Genomic DNA, 26,891 nt, shown 5'->3' on the forward strand with positions numbered 1-26,891 from the left:
TTGGGGGGGGGCTTCCACAAGAGTCCCTCTGTCCAGACAAACTCATTACCTTTCTCTCCTGCCCCCTTCTCCGTGGTCCTTGGGCCTCAGTTTCCCAAGAGGATATGGGGGGGGACATCTTTTGGGTTGTACAGAAATCAGACGTCAGTCCAAAGGTGGCGCCTTGCTCTCTCGGGAGTTCCTGAAGCCCAGGCGCAGGACACAAGTCTAGATGATGGTGCTCCCCTCCCCCCCCCATCCCTACTTCTGCAGGGGCCATGGCCACCCCCAGCCCTCAGGCTCACAAGTCAGGATCTCCTCCACTTCTCTCTATGTCCACATCATCTGAGGCCAAGGGTTGTTGTGGAAGCATCCCCGGGATGCTCCCTCCTCTCCCTGGACACCGTCCCTATCCTGGCACAGTTCCTCCTGGTCTCACCTCCTCCCCTGGAATCCTTCAGCCTGCCCAGGGGTCACTCTGCCTCACTGGCCCCTAATAGGGTTTACACCACCCCTGCTCAATAACCTCCAGTGGCTCCCTATCACCTCAGCCATCTGCCCATGCCAGGCACTATGCTATGTTCTGGGGACAAAGAGCTTAGGTAAAAGGCTCCCAGCCTAGGGGGGAGGCAGGCTAACAAGCGACCCAGAGGGCACATACAGCCTTTCCCCTCCAATTCGCTTCCACCTTACATCCACCTCCAGGGATGCTCCTCATCTTCATCTCCCCTGCTCCTGCAAGTCTTACTAGAATGCCGCCTCCTCCAGGGAGCCTTCCCCAGTCCTCCTAATTCTGGGACCTTCCCTCAGATGACAACTTCCCACAGGTGCTGTGGGTCCACAGACCCTAGTTGGGGGGCAGGTGGCCAAATGGGTAGGGCCCTGAGTCTGCAGTCAGGAAGATTCGTCCTCCAGCACGTACTGACTATGTGACCCTGGGCAAGTCGCTTCCCCTCTGCTCCAGAGAACCGGGGCAGCTGCAATCCTTCCTCCCTCGCCCCCTCCCGGTGGTCACATAGCACAGCAGAAAATGGAGGAATCCAAACAGGACCCTCCAAAGAACAGGGCCCTCATCAAAGGGGAATCATGGCCAGGAGGTGGGGAAGGACAGGCTGAGGCTGCGGGAAGAAAGCCGCACTTAGTAGGTGGCTGTAAGTACCGGCTCCTCCGGCTCCCTACACCTCCAAGGAAAATGGGCTCAGGATGCCGGCGCACCAGCCTCCCCGCCCTCCGGACTACATTGCCCAGGAGCCCTTGCGTAGGGACCTCGACCTCTCCGATTATGTCACTTCCGCTTCTTTTCTCTGATCCTCCTAGAGGCGGAATCCTGCCCGCTGAAGGTGAGACAGCGCTGAGCGGGCCGGGGCTCGGAATGGGGAGAAGGCTGACGGAGTGTCCTGCCCCGCGGCTGCGGCCTCCTAGCATCTGAGATTGGGGTTGCACTGGAGGGCAGGGGAAAGAGGCGGACCTGGACGTTCTGGGCCACGCCTCGAGGGAGGGGAGGGAGAAGGGGAGGAGCCATAAGACCACGCCCTTCGCCGCGCCGGAGGAGCCAATCCGAGGCGTGCTGCTTCGCCACTCCCCTTCCTTCCCTGAAGCCCAGCTTTTGGCTCTGTTAGGGCCCTCCTCCAGGTGCACATCACCCCTTCTCCCTGCACCTCTCACGTTCCCTTCTCCTCCCCAGGAGGCCTCTTTCCCAGCCGGAGAGTAGGAAGAACTAAGACAGCGTAATGGCGCTTGGGCCCTCTGAAGCCGGGAGCCCCGAGGTGAGTGAGCCCCAGGCCTTGCACTAAAGGTGACTGTGATGGAGGGTTCTCTAACCCTCTGGCCACCTCTGCCTCACTGTGCACATCTGCCCATCTGTACAATGGGGGCATTGAGGCGACTCCCCAAAGACTAGAAGCCAGTTGCTCCAGGCAATGCCCACTCTGGCCCAGCGCCCTTCTGTAGCCCCGTTCCCTCTGCTCCCGTTGATCACGGCATTCTAGGCTCCGTGCTCCGGAAGGGGGTGGTAGCACCAGGGCCGTAGTCAGTGGGACATACGTTGGCGGGTCCAGGCTCAGAGGGTGGTGAGATTGCTTAGAGAGGCCCCCTCTCCCCAGCTCAGCCTGGTGACCCTGGGCAAGTCACTAAGTGAGGACGGCCCTGAGGCAGGGTGAGGCCTCCCCGACTCTGTACCCCTTGGGGGTCACCAGGGGTCCTTCCTCCCCCCCAGCCCCAGGGCCAGGTGAGCAGCCGCGAGGGGGCATCCCCGAGGCGGAAGGGCCCTGCGGGTGAGGACTGTGGCATTCGGTGGCTCCTTGGCAGCCCCAGCAGGCCCTGGGGAGTCTGAGCCCCAAGGAGCGGCCCTCGGGCCGGAGGGTTCTGGGCGCCCTGTGGCTGTAATAGAGCCCGTGAGCCCGGGCGCCGTTTGCTCAGGAGAGGCCGGTGCGGTGTGGGGGGCAGCGGGGCCAACACTGGGTGACTCGGTACTCCGGGCCCCTCCTGCCCACGTGCCCCCTCGGGCTCTGCTATTCCAGGGGTCCGTGATGTTCCGGGACGTGGCTGTGCTCTTCTCCCCGGATGAATGGGGGCGCCTGGGCCAAGGCCAGAGGGAGCTGTACTGGGAGGTGATGCTGGAGAACTACCAGACCCTAGTGTGGCTGGGTGAGGCCACGCCCCCTACAGCAGCCTCCTCCCCCTCCTCTCTGCTGGCCCCGCCCTCAGGGAGCCTCTGAGGGGCGGGGCCAGGGGCGGGGCCTGGAACTGGGGCGGGGCTTCCAGAGGCAGGCCAAGGCTGTGGGGGGGCCATCATTCTGGGCAGTCACCATCCGGATTATTGTGCTTGGGTGTCCTTGGTCAGGAGAGGGTGGGAGCGGGCGGGAGCCAGAAAGGAAGGGGGGGGCGGCGCCCTCACTCTGCCATTTCTCCTCATCAGGCCTTGCAGTGACCAAACCGGACGTGATCTCTCTGCTGGAGCGAGGGCGGACACCGTGGATGCCAGCGCCGGGAGGCCCGAGATCCAGCTGTCCAGGTGAGTGAGCGCAAGCGTGTGCCAAGCAGCCCCATGGGGAGCCCCCCGGTCCCCGGGGAAAGCCGCCCTCCTTGATGCCGGAGAGAGATCAGGCAGGTGCCCCAGAAGGTGTTGCAGATCTTTCTCACCCGAGGTGAAGAAAAAGGAGCCTGATTATGGCTTCCTCCCGGAGCCCGGAGTGGGAGAGCCCCCGGGACGCCCCGGGCATCAGCAGCTGTTAATGAAGGGGGACAAGATCGAGCATGGGACTCCCGGAAGCACGGAATCTGCTCCCAGTCATCCAGGGAGCGTCCAGGTTGGGGAAGCCCGGGCCATGGAAGGAAGAGTCGAGGAAGAGCCATTCCAGACAAAGAAGCCAGGACCAGAGTGCCATCAGAGCAGCACCAGGCTGTCGGGTCTCCACAGAGGAGATTCTCTGTAGGAGAGTCTCTGGGTGGACACAAGGAGAAGGAAAGCTTCCAGCTCTTTTCCTCCCCGGGAACCATGCCTAGGATCTCCCTGCAGACTATAGGGTTAGTAGAGATGAAAAAGCCCTCAGTGGGAAGCGATACTGGACATCTAGGGCCAGGCCCTTAATGTAAGAGAGTCATAAACTGTATCTGTCCCTCGAGCTGTCCTTTGATGACTTTCTGGACAGGAAGAAGAAATGTCAGGAGTTTGGCCTACTGAGCCCAAACTTGACCCAAGCCTGATTCCCAGTCCCGCTGGGGCCTGCCCTTACCCAGACACCCATCTGCCATGTTGCCTGTGTATTCACTCTCTCTTTCTCTCCTCTTTCCAACTGCCAAAAAGAGCAGCTTTTTAACTTGCTTTAATAATTTCATGCTTCAGAATGTCTCTTCTGAACAGTATTCTCACAGAGAGGAACTGGTTTCTGGGGCAGAAACAGGTGGAATCTGAGGGGCTTGACCACAGCACCCTGAATTTGGGGGCATAAAGTAGCAGTAATTCAGGGAGAGGTAGATGCGCATCTCAGATTTGGGGGAAGCAGACTTTCTGGGAAACATGGGTAAGATTCCATGGCTTAAAATGCATCAAGGGAAGGTAGCCTTGGACTGATGGAAAATGCCCAAGAATGAAATCCTGCCAACAAACGTGAAACCATCCTAGGAAGGAGGCAGAAAGGAATTTGACTGAAAAATAAAAAACAAGAACAATGTGGATGCACAGAAGACTCACTGACTCACTTGAATTTAAAAGGGAAATGTACACAAAATGGAAGCCAGTTTAGTTCAGAATAAGACTGCATCATCATCCTACAAAAATAGCATTGATACTAGAGCTTAGAATGCACCAAGGCTGAGGAAGGAAGCACTGAATAAATGCTTCTTGACTGACTGATGGAGGGACCATAGGAAATAGGAAAGGCAGCCAGATTGATGAAGGGCAGATTCTGATTTTTAAAAAGAGATAAAAGAGAATAGATCCTCCAGATTGCAGGCCAGAGCTTGGCTTGGACTCAAATAAAAGTTCAAGAATGGATTATGGGGTGCAGCTGGGTAGCTCAGTGGATTGAGAGCCAGGCCTAGAGATGGGAGGTACTAGGTTCAAATCTGGCCTCAGACACTTCCCAGCTGCGTGACCCTGGGCAAGTCACTTAACCCCCATTGCCTCACCCTTACCACTCTTCTGCCTTGGAACTAATACCCAGTATTGATTCCAAGACAGAAGGTAAGGGTTTGGAAAAAAAAAGTGGGTTATAGGTCTTGGAGCAACAACTTCAAAGGGCCAGCCTGGCCTCCTTAAGAACAGCTTGTGTGATACCATACTAACCTCTTTTTCTTCATTGGGAAGGATTATTACTAAATTAACAGGCAAGGCAAGCACTGTTCAGTCAGGTCGATTTGGGCTGAGATTTTGATCACTTGTTCTTGTGGAGTTAGGTGATATTAGGCAATTGAATGGATTCAGGACTGGCCCAATATAGAGACTAGTTATTGATGGTCAGTGTCATTATGGCAGGAGGTTTCTAGTGGAGTGCCCCAGGTATCTACGTCTGACCCTGGGCTGCTTCATTTTTCTGTCAGTAACTTAGAAAGAAGCATAGACTAGGGGTTCTTAGCTTGGGCTCCACAAGCTAGTTTTTAAAAATATGTTTTGGTGACTGTTTTACAACTTTCATATTAAATTTTAAAAAGGTATAAACTGAGGCTTCAAGCAAGATATTATTTATTAACAGAGGCATGTGACCTGATAATAAGCCCCCTTTTTTTCAGTTGAGTTATGTCTGATTCTTTGTGACTCCATTTTGAGATATTTTTGGGCAAAGATTTTAAAGTGGTTTGTAATTTCCTTCTCCAACTTATTTAACAGATGAGGAAACTGAAGCAAATAGGGTTCAGTGATTTGTTCAGGGTCAGGTTAAGTATCTGAGGCCAGATTTGAACTCAAGAAGATGAGTCTTCTTGACTCCACATCCATTCTCTGAACTATGGTGCCACCTAGGTGCCCTGACCTGATAATAAAGGATGGGTTAAATGGCACTGCCTCCAGCCAGGAGACCCCCCCCCCCCAACTTCAGTTGCATCTCTTTTTATAAACGTAGCACAAAGAAGAGACCAAAAGTCAAGCAACTGGCCAGTATTTCAGATAATTGGTTACCTTAAGGAAAGTGAGCAGAAATCATTATGGAATGAAGACTACCTCTCTATCTCTGTAAGTGGGAAATTTTAGGGTTGTGACTTAATCTAAACTTAATTGGTTGCCAGGGAAGGAATCCCATGGTTTAATTTATATAGAGGGAAGAAATTAAGAAGAGAGAGGGAAAGGGTATAGGATTTCTCCCTCCTGGCCTGTGCTAGGGGGAGTTCAAAGACCTCTGCCACAAGGTCTTTTCAGAAGATTAGAGGCTTCCTAGGAGCATAGTGTTTTGGAAGGTAAAGGAGAAAAGAATCAGCCTAAACTCCGAGAGAGCTCAGAGAAGACGCCTCACCTAAACTAGGTTACTAAGCTTCCCCAGTAGTGTATCAAGGACTCTCACTGCCAAACCCTGACAATAGCTTCCGCCACACCAAGATGCCAAGATGCTCAGCACGCTGCCACCAGCCACCTCTTTGAGAAAAGAGCCCGAGAGAGAGGAAGAGACACGAAATATATAGACTGTTGTTACATCACTTTCCAACGTCTCACGTGTACCAACAGTAGCTTAAGCTTGACTTAGGACAGCCCTAGGGATCTGTCAGTTGTTTCTGATTGTCATTTGCTAGCACGTGTCTGTCATAGGCCATCCTTCTCAATACTTAATCCTTAAGTAGGGGTGTGGACATTCCTCTTTTGTTAGACTAAGCAGGGTGCAGTAAATCTAAAATTCACATCTCTAAGGAATGCATTTGTGAATTTTATGGGTCCTGTATGCATCCTGAAGTTACATTTAAGGGCAGACCTCCAGGAGACTAGGGAATTAAACAAGACCATCTTTTCCAAGGTGGGATGCACACAAACCTTGCAGGAAATTCTGAGATGTTTTATGAAAGTCTATTGAGAATATAGTATTTTTTTCTTCAACTAAGTGATTATAGGAAAGCTTATCTAACTAGAGAAAGAGTGGCTCAGCCTTTGGATTGCTCAGAGTGAGAATGAGCTTAGAGTACAGAATATGGCTAATATCAAATATAAAATCAGTATTAATTTTCACAATATAAATGGCTTCTTTTGTCATCTTACATGTTTTATGCATTTAAAAGGCCTATTTTATTTCAACCCTTACCTTCCATTTTAGAACCAGTACTGGGTATTGGTTCTAAGGCAGAAGAGCAGTAAGGGCTAGGCCATGGGTGTTAAGTGACTTGCCCAGGGTCACACAGCTAGGACGTATCTGAGGCAAGATTTGAAACCAGGACCTTCTGTCTCTGGGCCCGACTCTTAATTCCATGAGCCACCCAGCTTCCTCCTTGAAAGGCCTATTTTGAGAAGGGATCCTAGGCTTACCAGACTGTCAGGGACAGTATTCTCATCAAATTTGCAAGTGATAATGAAGATGAGCTAACACAGAGGGTGAGAGTCAAAATCCAGAATGATCTGACTGACTACATCAGTGGTGTTAAACTCAAACCAAAATGGGAGCCATGAATCCATAGGGCCAGTGCAATTTTGTCTATACTTTATTGCACTTTATTTTGTGAAAGATTCCCTGTCACATTTTCATCTTATTTGGCCCCTCAGACCTTGTCCTTTATGCCTCTGGGACAGAGTGCTGGGCCAAATCTAGTATGATGAGATTCTGTCGGGATCAGTGAGATGTCTCACACTTGGGTGTCACCAATACACTTCACAAACATAAGGCTTGGATACCATTAATCAGCAAACAAGTGTCTTCTCTGAGCCAGGCATTGTGCTAAGTGCTTGAGGTACAAAAAGAGGCAAGAAGCAGTTCCTGCCCTCATGGAGCTCCCAGGCTAGTGTAATGATAATCTAATATACAGCAGTTTTTCTGAAAAGGATCTGGGGGTTTTAATGGGCTACAAGCCCATTGTAAGTGGCTATGATGCAACTTCCCTACAAGTTAATACAACCTTGTGCTGCCATAAGATGGGCAGATTTCAGGAATAAGGACATGATGGATCCACTGAAGTTTGTCCTAGGAGCACTGTGAATAGAGTAGAGCACCAGGCTTTGAGAGGGGCAGTGGTCAGCTTGCAGGTATCCAGAGGAGGACATCCAGATGGGGAAGGGCCTTGAGCCTTCCTTCTGTGAGGATTGGCTGAAGAAACTGGGCATGCTTAGCCTGAGAAGACTTGGGGCAAGGAAAGGATGACCACCATGACTGTCTTCAAGGATCAAAATGGCTGCCATGTAGCCTCAGGATAAGATTCACTCTGTTAGACCTCAGAGGGAAGAACAAAGAGCAATGGGGGAAAGTTGCAAAGAATCAAATTAAAGTTTCATATCAGGAAAAATTCCTTATCAGTGTGAACTGACCCAAAATGAAAGGTCTATCCTGAGAGGTGCCAGCTTCCCCCTCCTTGGAGACCAATAGACCAAGGCAAGACTCCACTGGTTGGGGATGCCTCATGGGCTCTTGCTCCTTGGTTACAGGGGATCCTGAATGGCCTCCAAAGTTCCTTTTTAACTCTCTTAAGCCTATAAAATGTTGAATGGGAAATGGAGGGATGTAATTGATGTGCCATGGCTTCTTGGGAATGCCCCTTCCATGTTTGGTGAGAAAGCTTCTAAATTCAGTGATTTTCCTCCTGAACAAATACCTTAATGCTAATGAACACTGGACCAAGAACCCTTGGGAGTGTAGGGACTGTGAAAAGCCCTCCAGCCAGAACTTAGAATTGACTGAACAGAGGAGCGAGGCTTTCTACCTCACCACCTCGGTTGATGAATTTGTTTTCTCTCTTTTCAACAAATGAGGAATAGGGAGCACTTGCTCCTCACTCTCCTTCTGCAAAATTCTGGGGATATGTTTTTGTTAAAAATGTTTTTACATCCTTTGCAGTTAGGAATGTAAATCCTGTGCAGTACTGATAACTCAAGCCTTAATGTTCCTGAGAAACCATGGATAAGAGAGAAGCCTTAAAATTGAAAAAATACGCAGAAGCCTTCAGTCAGTTCTTCTGATCCTTTCTTCCCCTTTTCACAGCTCTTCCTATAAGTCTTTCCATATTTCACTATAGTAGTAGGAAAAGACAATTTTAGAGGGAGGGTAATAATTTACATATCAGGCTTTGTCCAATTATCGATCCACTGATTTGCTCCTGATTTCCTGTTATTAAAAATAAAGCTGCTGAGAATATGTTTGAAGAAGGTTTTCATTTCTCAGGAATGTTCTTAGGGTCAAGATGTTCTGAGCCCTAATAGTAGTGACATCGCTGGGACAAAGGACATAGCCCTGTGTTCTCTTTCTATATTTCGACATTATGCTTTCCACAAAGTTTGCACCAATGCACAATAAATATCCCAAAAGAGTAATTCTATTTCTGCCCACACTTACGATTGTGGGAAGCTCAGGGGGATGGGAGAAAGAGAAAATGGAAAAGACCCCTATGGGATTTCCCTTTGCCTTTTCATGAGCTTAGAAGGTACATCAAGAAAATATAACAGAAGCTCTCTTTTGTGGTGGCAAAGTGGAGACTAAGGGGGTGTCCATCATTTAGGAAGGGCTGAACAATTGATGGTCCAGGAATATGGTTGAATGTTCTTACTGTGTTCTGAGAAACACCGTGCCTGAGGCTTCTGCTTTAGCCTTTTGGAATAAATAATGAGGTCTGTTTCCAGGATCTGAGTCTGAGGTAGAGCTTGGCGGCCTTAATATCAGGTGAGTAGTTAGGGGACTTGAGCATCCAGTGCTCTCTCATCAACTCTCTAACTCCCAATTTCTCAGACTCCTTAAAACCCAGGTTGGCCACACACTAAATCTTATTATTATCTACAATTTCTAAAAATTAAATTTAAATTTCCACTTAAAACAAGCATTGATTTCAACTCTGTGTTTCATTTTTCACCCATCGAAAGGGGAAAAAAAAAGACCACGACCCTTGCAAAAATAATGCATAGTTAAGCAAAATAGATCCCCACATTGGCCATGTCCAAATGGTCATTAGGACTTGTTTTGTAAGTTGTATCACAGCTCCCTCAGGTAATGGGGGACATGCTTCCCTGTCAGTCTTCCGGAATCTCACCGATCAGTTATGAAAAGCCTTTTAAAGTTTACAATGTCATTGTTGTATAAATTGTTCTCCTGACTCTCTTCCCTTCACTCTGCATCAATTCATACAAATCTTCTCAGGTTTCTCTGAAACTGTCCCTCTCATCATTTCTTGTGGCAGCACAGTATTCCAGTACATTTGTACACCATTCCCTCCTTCAGCCATTTACCTCTTGAGGAATTCACTCATATCAGCTCTTTGGCACCACTAAAAGAGCTGCTATAAATATTTTTTAGTCTTTTTCCTTTTCGATGTTTGACATTGCCCAAATTGTTGTACTTTCCCTAATTTAAGACTCTTGACATTCCTCTATCTGACAAGATGCTGTCATTCCATCTTTCCCCTACCCTCACCTATCCCAAAACTATCATCTTCCTGTTTCCCTTCAATCTATCCCCTACTTAGAACTTTCTTAGGGTCTTACTTCTGCTCTGCCCTCACTTTCCTCCCTCTAATTTCTACCCTTTAGTTGACCAGCTCAGCTTGGCATTGTCTTCTTCTTTGGCATCCCTCACCTTCTTGTTCTGTTACTACTCATCCCTGGTCAGGTGCCAGCCCAAGATTACTTCTACCACCACCCTCCTCCATGCCTAATTACATGCTGCTGACCAGAGCTAGAAGAAGCCACAGAACTGCACCAGATCCAAAATTCATCTGAGCTTCACTGCAACACCTGCCTATTTTTTCCCTGTTTCCCTGTCACTATACAGAAGCTATTCCAACCTTTTTCTGTCTTTAAATATCCCTTCTCAGCTGAGAATCTCCCCTATTTTATTGAGAAAATTGAGTCCATTCAACATGAATGGCCTCTTTTTTCTCTTTACCTCAAAAATCCCTTGACCATCATCTCCAATTCTCTCTTCCTTTCCCCCAGGCTTTGACAAAGAAGTCACCCTTCTTAAGAGGTCAAACTCTTCCACAAGAATGCTTAATCCCCTTCTTTCCTGGATTCTCTAGCATATTGCTTCCTCAGTTGTTCTTCTATTAAATCTTTAATCTTTCTCTATCAACTGGTTTCTTCCCTAAGCCTTCAAGCATGCCTGTCTTTTTCATCATTTCCTTGGGGGGAGGGGGGGGGGGAAGATTCCTTTGCCATTGCTTTTATTAGTTTGAAATGGCCGGAAGAAGAGGGACAAAAGAAGAGGAAAGAAAGATGTGTAGGACAGGCTGGACTGTGGTAGTGGTTTGGTATGCTTCTAGACATTGCCTTTCCTCTGGCTGCATTATCTTTTTGAGTGCCCCCCTCATTCCCAAACTCCAATCCTGGGAATCATTCACCAGTCCTTGTCTCTATACTTGCATTTGCAGAACGGGGAACACTAATATGAGCACCTGAAAGATATGGGATTCATGAAGCTTGATACTTTCTCTCATGCCTCTATGGTATTTTTTGATTTAGTGCCTTGGTTCCTAATAGGGAAATATTGAAATTGAAATTTAACCCACTTAAAATTAAAATCCATTTAACCCATTGAAAATAGCCCCAGACAGAATAAAATATCTGGGAGTATACCTGTAAAAGCAAACCCAGGAACTGTAAAAAACATAACACTTTTTTACACAAATAAGGTCAAAGTTAAATAGAGAAATATCCATTGTTTTTGGTTAGACAGAGAAAATATAATTAAATAATGATTTTACCTAAATTAGTCTAGCTATTCAATGCCATCCTAATAAAACCCATTTGGAAGAATAAAATATGAAGACTTATCAAAGGATTTAATGAAAATTATGTAAAGGAAGGAGGTATAACTATTAGATTTTAACTTGTTCTATAAAGCAGTAGTTATCAAAACCATCTGGTACTGGCAAAGAAATAGAAAGATTAGTGGAATAGAATAGACATACAACAAATATTAGAAAAAGGTTACAATAACCTTGTACTTGACAAAAGTAAAGATCCAAGTTTTGGGAATAAGAATTCACTATTTGGTGAAAATTGCTGGGATAATTGGAAAGTAGTTTGGCAGAAACTAGGTATAGACCAAATATCTTGCACCATTCACTAAGATAAGATCAAAATGGATACATGACCTAGAAATAAAGGGGAATACCATAAGCAAATTAAAAGAACAGAAACACATTATCTATCAGATTTGTGGATAGGAGATGAATTTATGAATATACGAGATAGAGAACACTGAAATGTAAAATGGGTAATTTCAATTACATACAATTTAAAAAGGTTTTATAAAAATAAAACTAACAACCAAGATTAGAAGAAAAGCAGAAAATTAGAAAAAAAATGCATAGACAGTTTCTTGGATAGAGGTCTCATATTTAAATTGCATAGAGAACTTTATCAAATTTATAAGATTAAGAACCATTCCCCAATTGATAAATAGTCAAAAAAGATGAACAGATGATTTTTGGATGAAAACATCAAAGCCATATATAGGCATGTGAAAAATGCTCTAAATAAATACTGATTAGAGAAACAAATCAAAACAATTCTGAGCTATCATCTCACACTTATCAGATTGGCTAAAGGGCAAAATGCCAAATGTTGGAGGGAATGTGACACAACTAATGCATTGTTGTTGGAACTGTGAAATGATCCAACCATTTTGGAGAGCAATTCCGAATTATGTCCAGAGAGTTATAAAACTGCATATGCCCTTAGACCCAGCAATACCACAGTTGAGTCTGTTTCCCAAGGTCATCAGAAAAAAAGGGAATGAATCTGGATATTTCAAAATATTTTTAGCAGCTGTCTTTATGGCGGCAAAGAACTGGAAATCCAAGGGTTGCCCATCAGTTGGGGAATGGCTAAACAAATTGTAGTATTTGAGTGTGATGAAATGCAACTGTGCTTTATGAAATGCTGAGCAGGTTAATTTAAATGAAAACTTAGACTTACATGAAATTATGGAGAGTGAAATGAGTAAAACCAAGAAAATATTTTGTACAGCTCTAGAATTAACATTTGAAGAACTTATGAATGCCCACCTCCAGAGAAAGAACTGATAAATAGAAACACAAAAGGCATAATTTATATACATTCTATACACAATATGCATTCTATGGTATGGCGGGGTAGGGGAGGAAAGGGGTGAGACCTGGAAATTAGAAAAATTAAAAAAAAAACCCTAATGCAGTTTGTTACAAAAGAGAGAAAACACCATTTGCTCATTTCCACAGCCTAGGTTCAGGAGGGCCCAAGTTCAAATCTGACCTCAGATACTAGCTGGACCCTGGACAAGTCTCTTTCTAGGAAAAAGTTCCTTTTGTCTCACAGGTAGAACTTCTTCAAAGCAGTGCTGATTTTTCAACAATATGAGACTTCATTTTTTAAGGACTGGAAAATCAGTTTTACATTTTTCTATTATACTGGAAAAGGTTTTGTTCCACTGTATTTCTATTAGTTATGTAAGAAGATATTTTAGGATTTGGGGGGTAAGTAAATCCATGGAAGTTGATGAGATCACCAAGTGAAGTAGTATAGGGGGGAAGAGATGAGTTCCCAGGCGAGAGCCGGAGGGACAGAGCCATTATGATAATTGGCACATTTGTTGTTAGAGGGTGTGATCTTGTGCTGGTGAAAAATGAAATGACTGAGGAAACAGAGGTTCAAGTTCCCAAGCATTTTGACTTATTAAGCAATGCATACTAATCACCTAACAAATCAGGGCCAGGCCTCTACCTCAGCTTAGGGTTGGACCCAGAATAGAGGAAGAGACAGCCTTTTATACATTAAAAACAATTAATCAAAAGGCAGCAACACAATATTAGGCAATCTGATTTCTAATTGGATGGAGGATTAGGGACTTCTCAAGTTGGGAAAGGAAGAGTGAAGAGGTGTAATTCCATGAAATGAGAAAAAGAGGAGTCCCATTCCTCCCAAGTGTCTATAAATAATCAAGGGAACATGGAAACTATGGATTTACCAGTTGAGGACCTGTTTTCAGATAAGACATATGGGTTGCTTGAATTGTACAATTTAGATCTGACTGGGTTCTGATCAACATAATTAGTCATTAGTCAAAGGTCTCCAAACAGCAGGTAGTGGTGGTCCAGCTTCCCAGCCACACAGTGCTAGGTTCAATTTAGACAGTAAGCTTCTCTCTCAATTCCCACTGTTGATTAAAGTTTTCTCACAAGACAGAAGTCAAACAAGAACCATATTTGAAAAGAAAGGGAAGTACACTCACCCCAGAATTGAGTCAAAAGATGGAGTTTATGTGGTTCATTCATGAGTTGCCTCAATTCCCACTACCATTCATTGTCCTAAATCCTTCAGCCTGGAGGAGGGTCCAGCAAAGAAGACTAAGAAGGAACAATCAGAAATTTAGGAGGTGTTAAAATTTAATTGCGGTTGAACTCTGAAATATATTAATTAGGTGGTTGCCAGGGATTTAATTTCTAAATCTCAAAATGAATTATTAAAGTAATTTATGGTAGTTTTATTTACAATAGAAGGAAGATATTAAGGAGGGAGAGAGAGAGAGAGAGATGAGAGAGAGAGAGAGGGAGGGAGAGGGAGGGAGGGAAGGAAAGGGAGGGAGGGAGGGAGAGGGAGGGAAGGGAAAGAGGGAGAGAGAGAGAGAGAGAGCTGGTTTCATCTGAATACAGTTAGAAATTCTAAGCCTCAGCCAGGGGGAGAGAGTCTCAAGATGATGGGCCTTTCCTGGAGGCTTCACACCTCCAGAAAGGCGGGGTCACTAAGTCAGCTTTTCATTCACCAATGGTGAATTTCTAAAAGAAGTCTGGGTGTCTGTATTCTGATCACTTCTCTGAGTCAGTTCCAGAATGTCCTTCTTCCCTTCAGCTCCAAGTGACTGATTCTTCACTCCAAGCCCGGGTGTCTGAATCTGAAATGACCAATCCTGGCTTTTGGTCCTCTTTTTAAAGATCTTTTTATCTTGTGTCACCTCCCCTAAATTTCACATCTATCAATCACAGCAGACACTTTTCTCCAGGACTGCCCATTCCTTAGACCTCACCTTCTTTGGTTAGATTTTCTCCAGGACTGTCCATTCTTTAGTTCTCACCTTCTTTGGTTAGATTATATCTTTTTGGGTTACTTAACACCTCTTTTGTTAAGTTCACCTTTTGTAGTTACTTTTTTTTTAAGTTAAAACCTAAAAATAGATTGTAGCTTACAATTCTAGCTTCACTATAAAGGAAGAGCTAAGTACCTTCATTGTGTAAACTTTAAATTCCTCCACTCTACTTAGACCTTACTTTAGGGGAAGATAAAGGTGTAATCTCCTGATTGAACAATGAAGGTACTTAGTTCTCACCTTATAGTAAAGCTAGAACTAAGTCTGGTTTTAGATATAATACAAAAAGATGTTAAGTACCTATAAAGGTTAAATTAATCACAAAAAGGTCAAGTAACTAACAAAAGGTTAACTTAACAAAGAAGTGTGAAGTAGCTCAAAAGATACACTCTAACTAGAGAAGGTGAGAACTAAAGAGTGGGCAGTCCTGGAGAAAATCTAACCAAAGAAGGTAAGAACTAAAGAATGGGTAACCCTGGAGAAAAATGTCTGCTGTGATTGGTAGATGTGAAAATTTAGGGGAGCAGACACAAGAGTGAAAGGTCTATAAAAGAGGATGAAAAGTTGAGATTCGGGCATTCGGACATACGGTTGAGTTCAGGTGAGGAACAGCCTGGAGGAGCTCCCTCAGACAGTTTCCTTGAGACAGTCTCATGGTGACTTGGGTAAAACTGACTTCTTTCCTTTGGGCTCAGGGAGGCCACTTTGGTCAAGGCCTTTAACTACCAGAGCAGTTTAAATTAACTCATCTCTCCCTCTCTCTCTCTCTCTCTCTCTCTCTCTCTCTCTCTCTCTCTCTCTCTCTCTCTCTCTCTCTCTCTCTCTCTCTCTCTCTCTCTCTCTCTCTCTCTCTCTCTCCCTCTCTCTCTCTCTCTCTCCCTCTCTCTCTCTCTCTCTCTCTCCTCCTTAATTCCTTCTCTCTATATTAATTAAAATCACCATAATTTCCAGCTGACTTGGGTATTTTATTATTTGGGATTTTCCCTGGTGACCAAATTAATTTAGATTTAAGTCACAACTATAAAATTATCCTTCACAGTTTTTACAATCAGGAGATTACAATTTTATCTTCACAATAAAGAAAGAGCTAAGTATCTTCATTGTTACAATCAGGAGATAGCTAAATCCAATCTTCACAATCCCCCCTGATGATCATTGGAAGACTAGTCTCCCCAATGATCATTTAACATAATCATCTTGTAGTCCTAAAGTACTTCTAACTACAGATGTATACAGTATTTCAATTTCTAATAGGAAATTACAATAGTTAGAGAGAAAGCAAAACCAATGTTGTGCTAGGCACATTGACAAAAAGCCAAATTAGGGGGCAGTCCCCTTTGGCATAAAAGTGTACATTTACAATAAATGTTCAATCCCCTTTTGTTCAATTGGTTGCAAATGGATATCTTAGCTTATTGCAAAAATAAAAAATAGTTAAAAGAAAATCTTTTCAATACAATTACATGTGCTTCAAATGCATAAAATGAGAGAAAGAAAAAGTACTGTATGGCACAAATAAAGTGCAATAAAATAGTACAGATCTATCAATAGGTAAGTTTTATCATAATCAAGTTACATACAATCAATATAGTCAATTATTCATTATCAACAGAAGGTATAATCAGTCACAGAGGTTCTGTATTCAAAACAATTCATTTCTTCTTTGCTATTATTTGGAGGGGAGACAAAACTGAAAAGGGTTAATTGATATCAACAAAATCAATAGAGTCTAAGAGGCACCACCTTCTGCCCCACATGGAGGGGCAGTAGCACCCTGAACATTTCTTGGTGTGAATCTTAAAAATTCTCAGACCCTACTTCAGAACACTTGGTTAAGACCATTCCCCATTTTAAACAAAGAAGGGACTTAGTCAGGAATGTGAGAACTCTACTCCACCCATACTTAAGCATACTTTAGGGGAAGATAAAGTTGTAAACTCTTTACTGAACAATGAAAAAGTACTTAACTCATACTTATAGTGAAGCAAAAAGCCTTAAGCTAAGTCTATTTTTAGGAAGGTGTTAAGTACCTATGAAGGTCAGGCAACTTGCAAACTTGTAAGGGGCAAAGAGGTGTGAACTTACTCAAAAGTTTAGTCTACTCAGGTGTGAATTAAGAATGGTCTGTCCTTTGGAAAACGTCTACTGTGATTGATAGATGTGAGAACTTAGGGGGGGTGACATAGGAGAAAATTCTCTTTAAAAGAAGGTCAGAAGCTGAGAGAAGGGGATTTTCTCTCTGAAAAAGAACTCTCTCTGAGAGAACTCTTTCTGAGGATGCAGCTTGCTAAAGAAAATTCAGCCTTGGAATCTGAAGTGGAGCTCAGGAGCTGAACTGGTGGGTCTCTCTGAACACTGGAATCTTGCTTGGGATCTCTCTCTTAAGGCCTAGGCTGGCCTACCCCTTTTATCATTTCCTCTTACTCTCTCTCTCTCCCTTTCATTAATTCCTTATTTGTATTAATTAAAATCTTCATAAAAACCCAGCTGACTTGGGTATATTTCATATTTGGGAATTTTCCCCTGGCAACCACTTTATATTTGATTTAACTCAAGACAATGTCTTGAAACCATATTTCCGAGGTCACAGTTTAAGGCAACCACTCTTTTATCTGTGCAGTTTATGGCAAACACTACTTTATTTGTCACATTGGACAAGCTCCATTTTTATATATATTGCTTGGTATTTTGTTGTGTATGTTCATTTGTCTCAGTTTGAGCATTGTCATTTTCCCAATTTCTATTTCTATAATTTTGATTTCTAAAATTTTTATTCCTTTAGTCATTATAGTTATTTCTATCAGTTCTAAAGTTGTGACTTCTATGGTCATTATCATAGTAATTTCTATAGTTATTATTTCGAAAGTTGTTATTATTTCTTTTTTCCTGGAGCCAGTTCCTACAGACCATCATTACATGTACTCTTTTGCTTCAGTAAAGGTATGTTATTGATTTATCTGTGGATTCCTGTAAAGGGGTTATGGTCTCTCCCTGATTTTTCAGTTTTCTTTTTAACATTTCAATGTCTTTCTGTAAGTCTTCCACTGATTTACTGTTTTCCATGTTATTTTGTAAGGCCCTCATAAACATAGACTGCTACTCTCCTCAATTCTTCAAGGTCCCAGTTTGGGCAACTACTTTTAAAGTATTTTTTTACCACTGAACAACAATTCTTAATGAATTGCCTACGTATTTGCCTAATATCTCTTTCTCTGGCTCGATCAAAGTCCATATGTATGCTCCCCACATCAATAAGTCTGTCCATAAACTGAGATGGATTCTCATCTATTTCTTGTTTGGTGCTTTCAAATTTAGACCATGAATTTGGTCTATCAGAGCATGTTCTCATGGCTGTGAATAATGCTTCTCTGACCTGGTTTAGTTTTGTATAATCTGGTTCAACATTGGGGTTCCAATCTGGATCTTTAGTTGGCCAATACCAGGAAGGGAGAGTGTCTCAAAAATGTAGAAGGGGGGGGAGGAAAAGAAAATGATTTTTGTTTCCAATGAATAATGTTTGGAAATGACCAAATAAAATAATGTTTAAAAAATAAAATAAAATATTAAAAAAATGTAGAAGAGAATATCAAAGAGGAGAAGTGTCAGAGGCTATAGGGAGAAAGAAAACTGGGGATTGAGAAAAGACCATTGGATTTGGCAGCTAAGAGATCATTGGTAACTTTGGAGAGAGCAGGTTTAGGAGAATGCTTAGGTCAGAAGCCAGTTAAGAGGTTAAGTGAGAGGTGAGAAAGTGGAAGAACTGATTAGAAACAGGATACCTTTTCAAGGAGTCTAGCTGTAAAGAGTAGAAGAGATATATAGAATGATAGCGGGGATGAAAGGATCAAATGAGAAGGGTTTGGGGTTTTTTTTTTCAGGATAGTGAGACATGGGCATGTTTGTAGAATTCAGAATCACCTTTCCACCAGGAGCCATGTAGCCTGTTCTGTGGATCAGTGTTTGCTCTTTGCACTGTTCTGTTTGTAAGACTTTACTTTTCTTTACAATGTTGTATTTATTATATTCTTTCCTTCCAAAGTAAAATAAAGCTTTTCTTGATAGAATAATAAATAAAAAGAATAGCCAACCCCTTCTGAACAGTTTCATATAAATAATGTATGAGGAATTGAAACAAACTTTTAAAAATAAGCTGTTTACCAATAGATACATAGTTAAAATATATAAGCAGGCAGTTCTTTAAAGTAATAGAAAAATAAAACTTCTAAACAACCAGGAAAATTGTTCAAGTTATCTAATAATTAAAGAAAAGCATAGTAAAGCAACACAGAGCTATTATGATACTCTCATTACATTGGTATATACACTTAAAAGTAATCAGAATTTAATGCTGTTGGCAATCAGGAATGCTATTGCCCTATTGATAGAGGTAATAAAAATCTTGGGAAAGCAATGTAGAAATATGCAGTTTAGGAGCTTTACGACTCTCATGTAATTTAAGGCAAAGGTCACACCAGGAATGAGCACCCCATGCATGATACTGACACAAATATTCTGCCCCAAAATATTCCTAGTTGAATGGGGAAAGAAGCTGCCATGGCAGATAGGATAATACATTTGGAGTCACGGAGATGTGGCTTCCAGGCTCAACTCAGGTGCTAACTAACTAATGTAGGCACATTGCTTATCCTCTCTTCACCTTTAAAATCAGTGTTGGATTTAATGGCCTCTAAAGTCCCATCCAGCTCTAAATCTCTGATCCTTTGATTCACATGAAGGGGAGTACAAATGATGGTATCCATCAAATGAGCATTTTCTGAGCAAAGTATGACAGGTAAATGTAGTAACATTTTACCATATGAGATGATAAATATGGAGAATACAAGAAATGGGGGAAAACATAAATAAGAACCAATGTAGAATGAATTCAAGTGAAAACAATATCCATGTTGTACTTACAAATGTATTAATAACAGCAGGAAAGTTGAGAAACTATGCCAAATGAGAGAGAGTAGATTCATTCAGGGATATGGGATGATTTATATCTTTTGTTTATTTCAGATTGGAACACTCGGAATAAATCCAAAGAATCCACTCCACAACCAGGCATTTCTATGGTGGAATCATCCCAGAAAAGACTCTCAGGGGATTCTCTTTGGATCTTGAAGAAGGGAGGTGCCTCTGAATGTTATGGCAGGTCAAAGGAAGAGCAGAGCAATGAGAACCAATATTTTAGACAATTAAAAATCGCCAAAGGAAAATCCAGTGAAGTAAGAGGCCAGCAGCATACTAAATGGAGATCTATCCTAGTGCCTGTTGTTTTTCCACAAAAGAGATTATTTGTAGGAAAGAATATTCATAAATGTGATACACAGAGAAAGAGTATCAGAATGTATTCAGACACAACACAGTATAATAGAAACTGTTTAAAGAAGAAATTTTCTAATGATGATAGATGTCAGAAATATTTTGACTATAATTTTGATCATACTGAAAAACATAGATTACATACTGGAAAGAAACTTTATGAATGTAATGAATGTGAGAAGTCTTTCCTCAAGAATACTGAACTTACTCTACATCAGAGAATTCACAGAGGAGAACAGCTCTATGAATGCACTGAATGTGGAAAGGCCTTCCAACAGAATTCATATCTTAGGAAACATCAGAAAATTCATACTGGAAAAAAACCTTATGAATGCAATGAATGTGGGAAGGCTTTCCATTGGAGAACACAACTTACCGAACATAAGAGAATTCATACTGGAGAAAAACCTTATGTATGTAATGAATGTGGAAAGTCTTTTCTCTGGAGCAGTAACTTTACAAGGCATCAGAGAACTCATACTGGAGTAAAACCTTATGAATGCAGTGAATGTGGGAAGGCTTTCTGCCAGAACTCATATCTTAGGAAACACCAGAAGATTCATACTGGAGAGAAACCTTATGAATGTAATGAATGTGGGAAAACCTTCCAATGTAGAACACGACTTGCTAAACATCAGAGAATTCATACTGGAGAGAAACCTTATGTGTGTACTGAATGTGGAAAGGCTTTCCTCTGGAGTACTGACCTTATTAGGCACCAGAGAACTCATACTGGAGAGAAATCTTATGAATGCAATGAATGTGGGAAGGCCTTTTGGGATAAGACAGGTCTTACTCAACATCATCGAATTCATGTTGGAGAAAAACTTTATAAATGCAATGATTGTGGGAAGGTTTTCCTCCAGAGTACAACACTTATTCGACACCAGAAGATTCATACTGGAGAGAAACCTTATCAGTGTAATGAATGTGGGAAGGCCTTCTACCAGAGGGCAGAACTTATTCGACATCATAAAATTCATACAGGAGAGAAACCTTATGAATGTTTTGAATGTGGGAAGGCTTTTTATCAGAGAGCAGCTCTTACCCAACATTATAAAATTCATACTGGTGAAAGACCTTACAAATGCAATGAATGTGGAAAGGGCTTTCACCATAACTCACACCTTATTCAGCATCAGAAAATTCACACTGGAGAAAAACCCTATGAATGTTATGAATGTGGAAAAGCCTTTGCCTGGAGCATGGCACTTACTCAACATCAGAAAATTCATACTGGAGAGAAACCTTATGAATGCAACGAATGCAGGAAGACTTTCTGTGTGAGAGCAGAGCTGAATCAACATTATAGAGTTCATAGTGGAGAAAAACCCTATAAATGCAATGAATGTGGGAAGGCATTTTCCAGGAACACAACGCTTATTCGACATTATAGCATTCACACTGAAGAGAAACTTTATTCAATGTAATGAATAGAGAGACTCCTTCTACTGGAATGTACTCCAACTGAAGAAAAGAAATCCTATGAATGTGAAAGCCCTTCAATAAAATTTAATAAACATTAGACATTTCCTACTAGAGAAAAACCCAATTAAATATATATATATATAATACTAGAGGGAAACCATGTGACTATAATGAATATAGATAGTCCTTCAGTGAATAATGGTCAACCATTCCCCTTCCTCTTCAACCAAAACATGGTGGACTAGAAACATACACTTTCAGACATGGCCAGTGTGTGTGGATTTGTTTGTCCAAATTTATTTGTTATAAGAGGGGAGGGGAAACAGTGGGAAGTGACAATGATATTGAAGGGAAGAAAACAACTTCAATAAAACAAACAAACAAAAGCCAGTGTGCAAACTTATTAATGTCACATCTTCATGAAAAAGTTAAGAGATCTGAAGACTAGACCACAGTACGGTCAGGTGGGATTAGAACTTTATGAATGGCTGTACCCAATGAGAAGTCATAATTGACTCACTGGCAGCTTGGAAGGGGTTATTTACTGAAGTTAGTTTTATTAATATCTTGTATAAAAGCTTAGGAGGCAAGCTTACAAAATTTGTAGATGACACAAAACTGGGTGGCATAGCTAAAACACTGGCTGACAGCATCTAAAAAGATCTTGACAAGTCAGATCATTGGCTAGATGTAAGATTAGATTGAATTAGTGGATAGGTTCTAAGGCTCAGTTTCACAAGTACTAGGTAGAGGAGATAATCCTTCCTTCTAGTTAGCAAGAGAATTAACCACCTGGAAGAGATTTAGGAATTCAAATGCCAAAGATTTTTTTTTAAGTAGTAAGTGCTGGAAAGACTATAGGATGACAAGTCTACAAATACAGCATTGGTGGGCCTGGTCCATGTTTTGGACTAAAAAGTCACTAAACTGTTCATACTTCAAACCCAGAGATCACATTTCTAGTCAAGTAAAGTCACTCTGGGAAGTGAAAGACAAAAGTCCCATGGATACCAAAAATATTCACAGCATCACTCTTGTTTCAAAATGTGGTAGTGATGTTGGCGACCAAAGCAAAGGACCAGTTGGGAATGGCTGTACAGGTTCTAACATTTGACTGCAATTAAATTTTATGCTATAAGAGACAGTGGACATGAGAAATTCTGAGAAGCATAGGAAGACCTAAGAATCAATGTAAAGAAAGTTGGTGAATCCATAACAATCTATATAATTACAATGGCAAAAATGAAAACATTAAAAAGCAATCAGATTCTAATCAATTGTAATCAACCCACAAATGAGCTTTTATTGATCATCTGTACACCAGATACTGTACCACATTTGGGAGACACAGACAAAAATAAAGTGGTCCCTGCCCTCAAGGAGCTTGTATGCTACTGGGGAAGTCATATACACTTATAAGTATAAACAAGTATACATAAAATAAAAAGTAATTTTTGGCAATGACTAACCAGTTTGGAAAACTACAGGTTAAATAAAGTACCATCCTGTGCTTATTATCAGGAAGAAGACAGTATGAATATGAATATGCTATGAGACATCTCTTTCCTTTTCATTTTGCTTAAATTATTTTATGTTACAAGGGATGGGGCTCAGTGGAGCTGGGATGAGTGGGTTTGAGGTCAATGACTCTTAAGGTTAAATGGCATCAATAAAACTTAGCTCCACCACTCCCTTCCCAATCTGAGTCTATTTTGGTAAACTGCATGATCGATACAATGCAAGAGTGTGGTAAGGCAGACAGAGTCTTGGGCTTTATTGTCTGGGTCTGGGAGATGATAACGCTACTGTATACCCTCCCTGGCAGGCCCCCTGCCCCTCATCAGGGGCATTGTATAGGTATACCTCATTTGATTATACCTCACAGTTGCTCTTTATTGCCTTTTTTACAAATCAAAGATTTCCTGTCTCAAGAAAGTCTATTGGTACTGTTTTTCTAACTACATGTGTCCAAATCATGGCTCTGTGTCACGTTTGGTCATTCTTGCAATTTCCAAACTTTTCCATGATGGTTATATCTGATATGATGATCTGTAATCAATGATCTTTGATGTTACTATTGTAATTGTTTTAAGGCCCCACAAACTTGGCCATATAAAATAGTCAATCTAATCAATAAATGCTGTGTGTGTTCTAACTGTTCCACCAGCTACCACTCCTCCCTCCCTCCCTCCCTCTCTCTCTCTCTCTCTCTCCCCCCCCTTTCTCTCTCTCTCTGTCTGTCTTTCTCTCTCTCTCCCTCTCTGTCTCTCTCTCCCTCTCCCCCCCTCCCTCTGTCTCTCTCTCTCTCCTCTCTGTCTCTCTCTCTCTGTCTCTGTCACTCTGTCTCTCTCTCTCTCTCTGTCTCTGTCTGTCTGTCTTTCTCTCTCTCTCCCTCTCTGTCTCTCTCTCCCTCTCCCTCTCCCCACCCTCTCCCTCTGTTTCTCTCTCTCTCTCTCCCTCCCTCTCTGTCACTCTGTCTCTCTCTCCCTCTGTCTCTCTCTCTCTCTCTCTCTCTCTCTCTCTCTCTCTCTCTCTCTCTCTCTCTCTCTCTCTCTCTCTCTCTCTCTCTCTCTCTCTCTCTCTCTCTCTCTCTCTCTCTCCCTCTCTCTCTCTCTGTCACTGTCTCTCTCTCTCTGTCTCTGTCTGTCTGTCTTTCTCTCTCTCTCCCTCTCTGTCTCTCTCTCCCTCTCCCTCTCCCCACCCTCTCCCTCTGTTTCTCTCTCTCTCCTCTCTGTCTCTCTCCCTCCCTCTCTGTCACTCTGTCTCTGTCTGTCTCTCCCTCTCTGTCTCTGTCTCTCTGTCTCTCTCCCTTTCTCTCTCTCTCTCTCTCTCTCTCTCTCTCTCTCTCTCTCTCTCTCTCTCTCTCTCTCTCTCTCTCTCTCTGTCTCTCTGTCTCTCTGTCTCTCTCCCTCTCCCTCTCTCCCTCCCTGAGACCAGGCCAATTAATAACCCTACAATGGCTTCTAAGTGTTCAAGTGAAAAGAAAAGTCAATCCAGGCAGCAGACTTCATTGTCTTATTTTAAGAAATCGCCACAGCCACCCCAGCCTCCAGCAATGGCCACTCTGACCAGCAAGCAGCCATCAACCCTGGATTAAGAGCCTCCATCAGAAAAGGGATGATGATGCCTTGAAGGCACTGGTGATGGGTAGCAACCTTTTTAGTATTAAAGTATTTTTAAATTAAGGTGTATACGTGGCTTTTTTACACGATATTATTGCCCACTCAATAGACTACAATATCATGTAGATATAACTTTTACAGGCACTGGGAAGTGCGACTTGCTTTACGACAACATTCGCTCTTTGTAGTGGTCTGTAGGTGACCCGCACTATCTCCAGGGTATGCATGTCCTCCATTTGGGGCCTATTTTAGACAAGACATTCCCAAACTGGAGGACTTCTGGATTCGCACAAGCAGGGGGATGAAGGACCTTAAGTTATTTCAAATGATGATAACTGAAGAGATTAAGGATGTTTAAGATGGAGGAGAGAGGAAGATAATGTGGACTCTGATAGCTACTGGAGTATCTGAATGTATGGTGCACACACAAATCCATTTTACAATTATATATGCTAATGTACAACCAAAACATGAATTGGATTTATAATCATCAATGCCAGCAATAAAGTTTTATTAATCAAATGTCTGCAAACATTGTTATTTTTAAAAACATAGTAGGAGGCAACTAAATGGCTCAGTGGCTTGAGAGTCAAGTCTAGAGATAGGAAGTCCTGGGTTCAAATCTGGCCTCAGACACTTCTAGCTTTGTGACCCTGGACAAGTCACTTAACCCTGTTTACCTCTGTTTCTTTATCTATAAAATGAGCTGGAGAAGGAAATGGTAAAATACTCCCATACCTTTGCCCAGAAAACCCCAAAAGTGTTCATGAAGAGTCAGGTATGAATGAAAATGATTGAACAAAAATCAGATTTGGGAAACACACATTGCCAAACCACACCACTCAAGGCCTTATTTTATTATAGAAAAAAACATATTACAATTAGTCACAAAATAGAAACTTAAAATGCAATCAGTTATGTTAGGGAAACCATTTCCTATAGAAGCTGGACTTGACTTGTTCTTGGTCCTGGAGAGCAGAAGGAGGAGAATGGCTTGAATTCATGGAAAGGCTCTTTGAATATAAAGAGCAAGAAGGCATATCAACTGATACAAAGAAGAAGAACTTGGAAATTTCTTTTTGTAGCGAGTGATGACTATGGGAGAGTCAGGAAGGGATGTATTTTGTGTACCCAGAAAAGAGCACAATTCCCAGCTCCTAACAGACACTCAGATATTGTCTGAGGCGGGGTGCTTGGCACAGCTTTGGGTGGTCCTTTGCCATAATCCCAGCTAAAAGAGGGGCCTGGGCATTTCTCATTATAGGTCTGGCAGCTGCCTGTTTGGGGGTTCCTTTTGTCTTCCCAGTTCTACCCTTTAAGGATTCTGCTCTTCTAGAGGAGGGGACCTTGTGAAGGAGAGAATGGGCCCCCATGTTTCTCCCAACCAGGCCCCTCTCCCCACAGCGAGCAGCACTCTTCTCATTGTTGTGTTGTGCAGGAGACTTTTCTTTCAGTCATCCTCTTTGGACTATGTTTCTAGCATCTCGAGGTCAAAAGATACAGGATATTCTGGGCACTTTCTTAGCATAATTCTAGGTGCTTTTGGACACCTTTCCATTCCTTTTCAGTCTTGTTGGTTGGTGTAAAAATTAAATTATTTCTCTAATAATAAAATATCATATTTTATGAGGTTTATTAAGAATCATTAGAAATCAAGGAGTAAAGAAGATACAAAATAAAAACCACGCGCGCATAATACTTGCTACATCATTGCAAGGGAAGGAAGAGCATGGGAGGCGTTACTTCCAGTCAAATACCGATTGTGATCTCACCAATGTGGAGACTCAGGAGAGATTATAAGGAATTCTGGGAAATACCAAGGATTTCTGGGGAATGAAGTCTAGGGTTCAAAATCACCATTTTTATATTGGGTAACTAAGGAAGTCTCCTGCCAAGTAACTAGAGTCTCTTCCAGAGCAATGGACAGTTCTCCACACTGCTCCTGGTACTGCCATATTCTTGGTATGGCATTAGCTTCTGTGAGAAGTCCATTACCTATGCTCATGACTCCAAAATCTATGTAACCAGCCCTAATCTGTCCTAGAACTCTGCATCACCATCTCCCTGATGGGCAGCTCTCTAGTCAAGTCAGCCTCCCTAGCTTAGTTTGTACAAGATCATTGCTAGTTGACATCCACTTGAGTACCTTGGGGAGTTCGTAGACCTCTGCTGCTATCCCCTTTTGAGAAATACATGCATAGTGTACTTATCATATTTTTAGGTGGCACAAAGCTGGGAATGGAGGGAGAGAATAAACATTTATCAAGCATTTATTACGTGCCAGACACCGTGCTAAAAGTGTTTTACCAATATTATTTGTTCCTAACAATAACCCTGGGAGGTAGATGCTGTTACTCTCCCTATTTTA

General features: G+C 42.5%; 1 protein-coding gene across 2 annotated transcripts; it reads left to right on the forward strand.

Annotated features, from left to right (window-relative positions):
- The first annotated feature begins 204 nt into the window (after window positions 1-204).
- Window positions 205-22,942, forward strand: LOC100015611 (zinc finger protein 883-like). 2 transcript variants are annotated; one of them, XM_016433026.2, is made up of 5 exons: window positions 205-1,319; window positions 1,664-1,745; window positions 2,499-2,625; window positions 2,897-2,992; window positions 19,668-22,942. In XM_016433026.2, exons 2-5 carry the CDS (start codon window positions 1,710-1,712, stop codon window positions 21,401-21,403), a joined length of 1,995 nt encoding a protein of 664 aa, XP_016288512.1. In that variant the 5' UTR covers window positions 205-1,319; window positions 1,664-1,709; the 3' UTR covers window positions 21,404-22,942. The 2 variants fall into 2 exon arrangements, with proteins under 2 accessions (XP_016288512.1, XP_056677272.1); XM_056821294.1 differs by lacking the exon at window positions 2,499-2,625 and having other exon boundaries at window positions 1,283-1,319.
- Window positions 22,943-26,891: the final 3,949 nt, after the last annotated feature.

The sequence above is a fragment of the Monodelphis domestica genome, chromosome 3 (assembly GCF_027887165.1).
Source record: "Monodelphis domestica isolate mMonDom1 chromosome 3, mMonDom1.pri, whole genome shotgun sequence".
NCBI lineage: Eukaryota > Metazoa > Chordata > Mammalia > Didelphimorphia > Didelphidae > Monodelphis > Monodelphis domestica.

Excerpts from the sequence above, each read along its gene's own strand:
- LOC100015611 (XM_016433026.2), top strand. The coding sequence starts at position 1,710 with ATGGCGCTTGGGCCCTCTGAAGCCGGGAGCCCCGAG. Across the intron at positions 2,626-2,896 it reads CCAGACCCTAGTGTGGCTGG|GCCTTGCAGTGACCAAACCG; the intron begins GTGAGGCCACGC and ends TCTCCTCATCAG. Across the intron at positions 2,993-19,667 it reads CCCGAGATCCAGCTGTCCAG|ATTGGAACACTCGGAATAAA; the intron begins GTGAGTGAGCGC and ends TGTTTATTTCAG.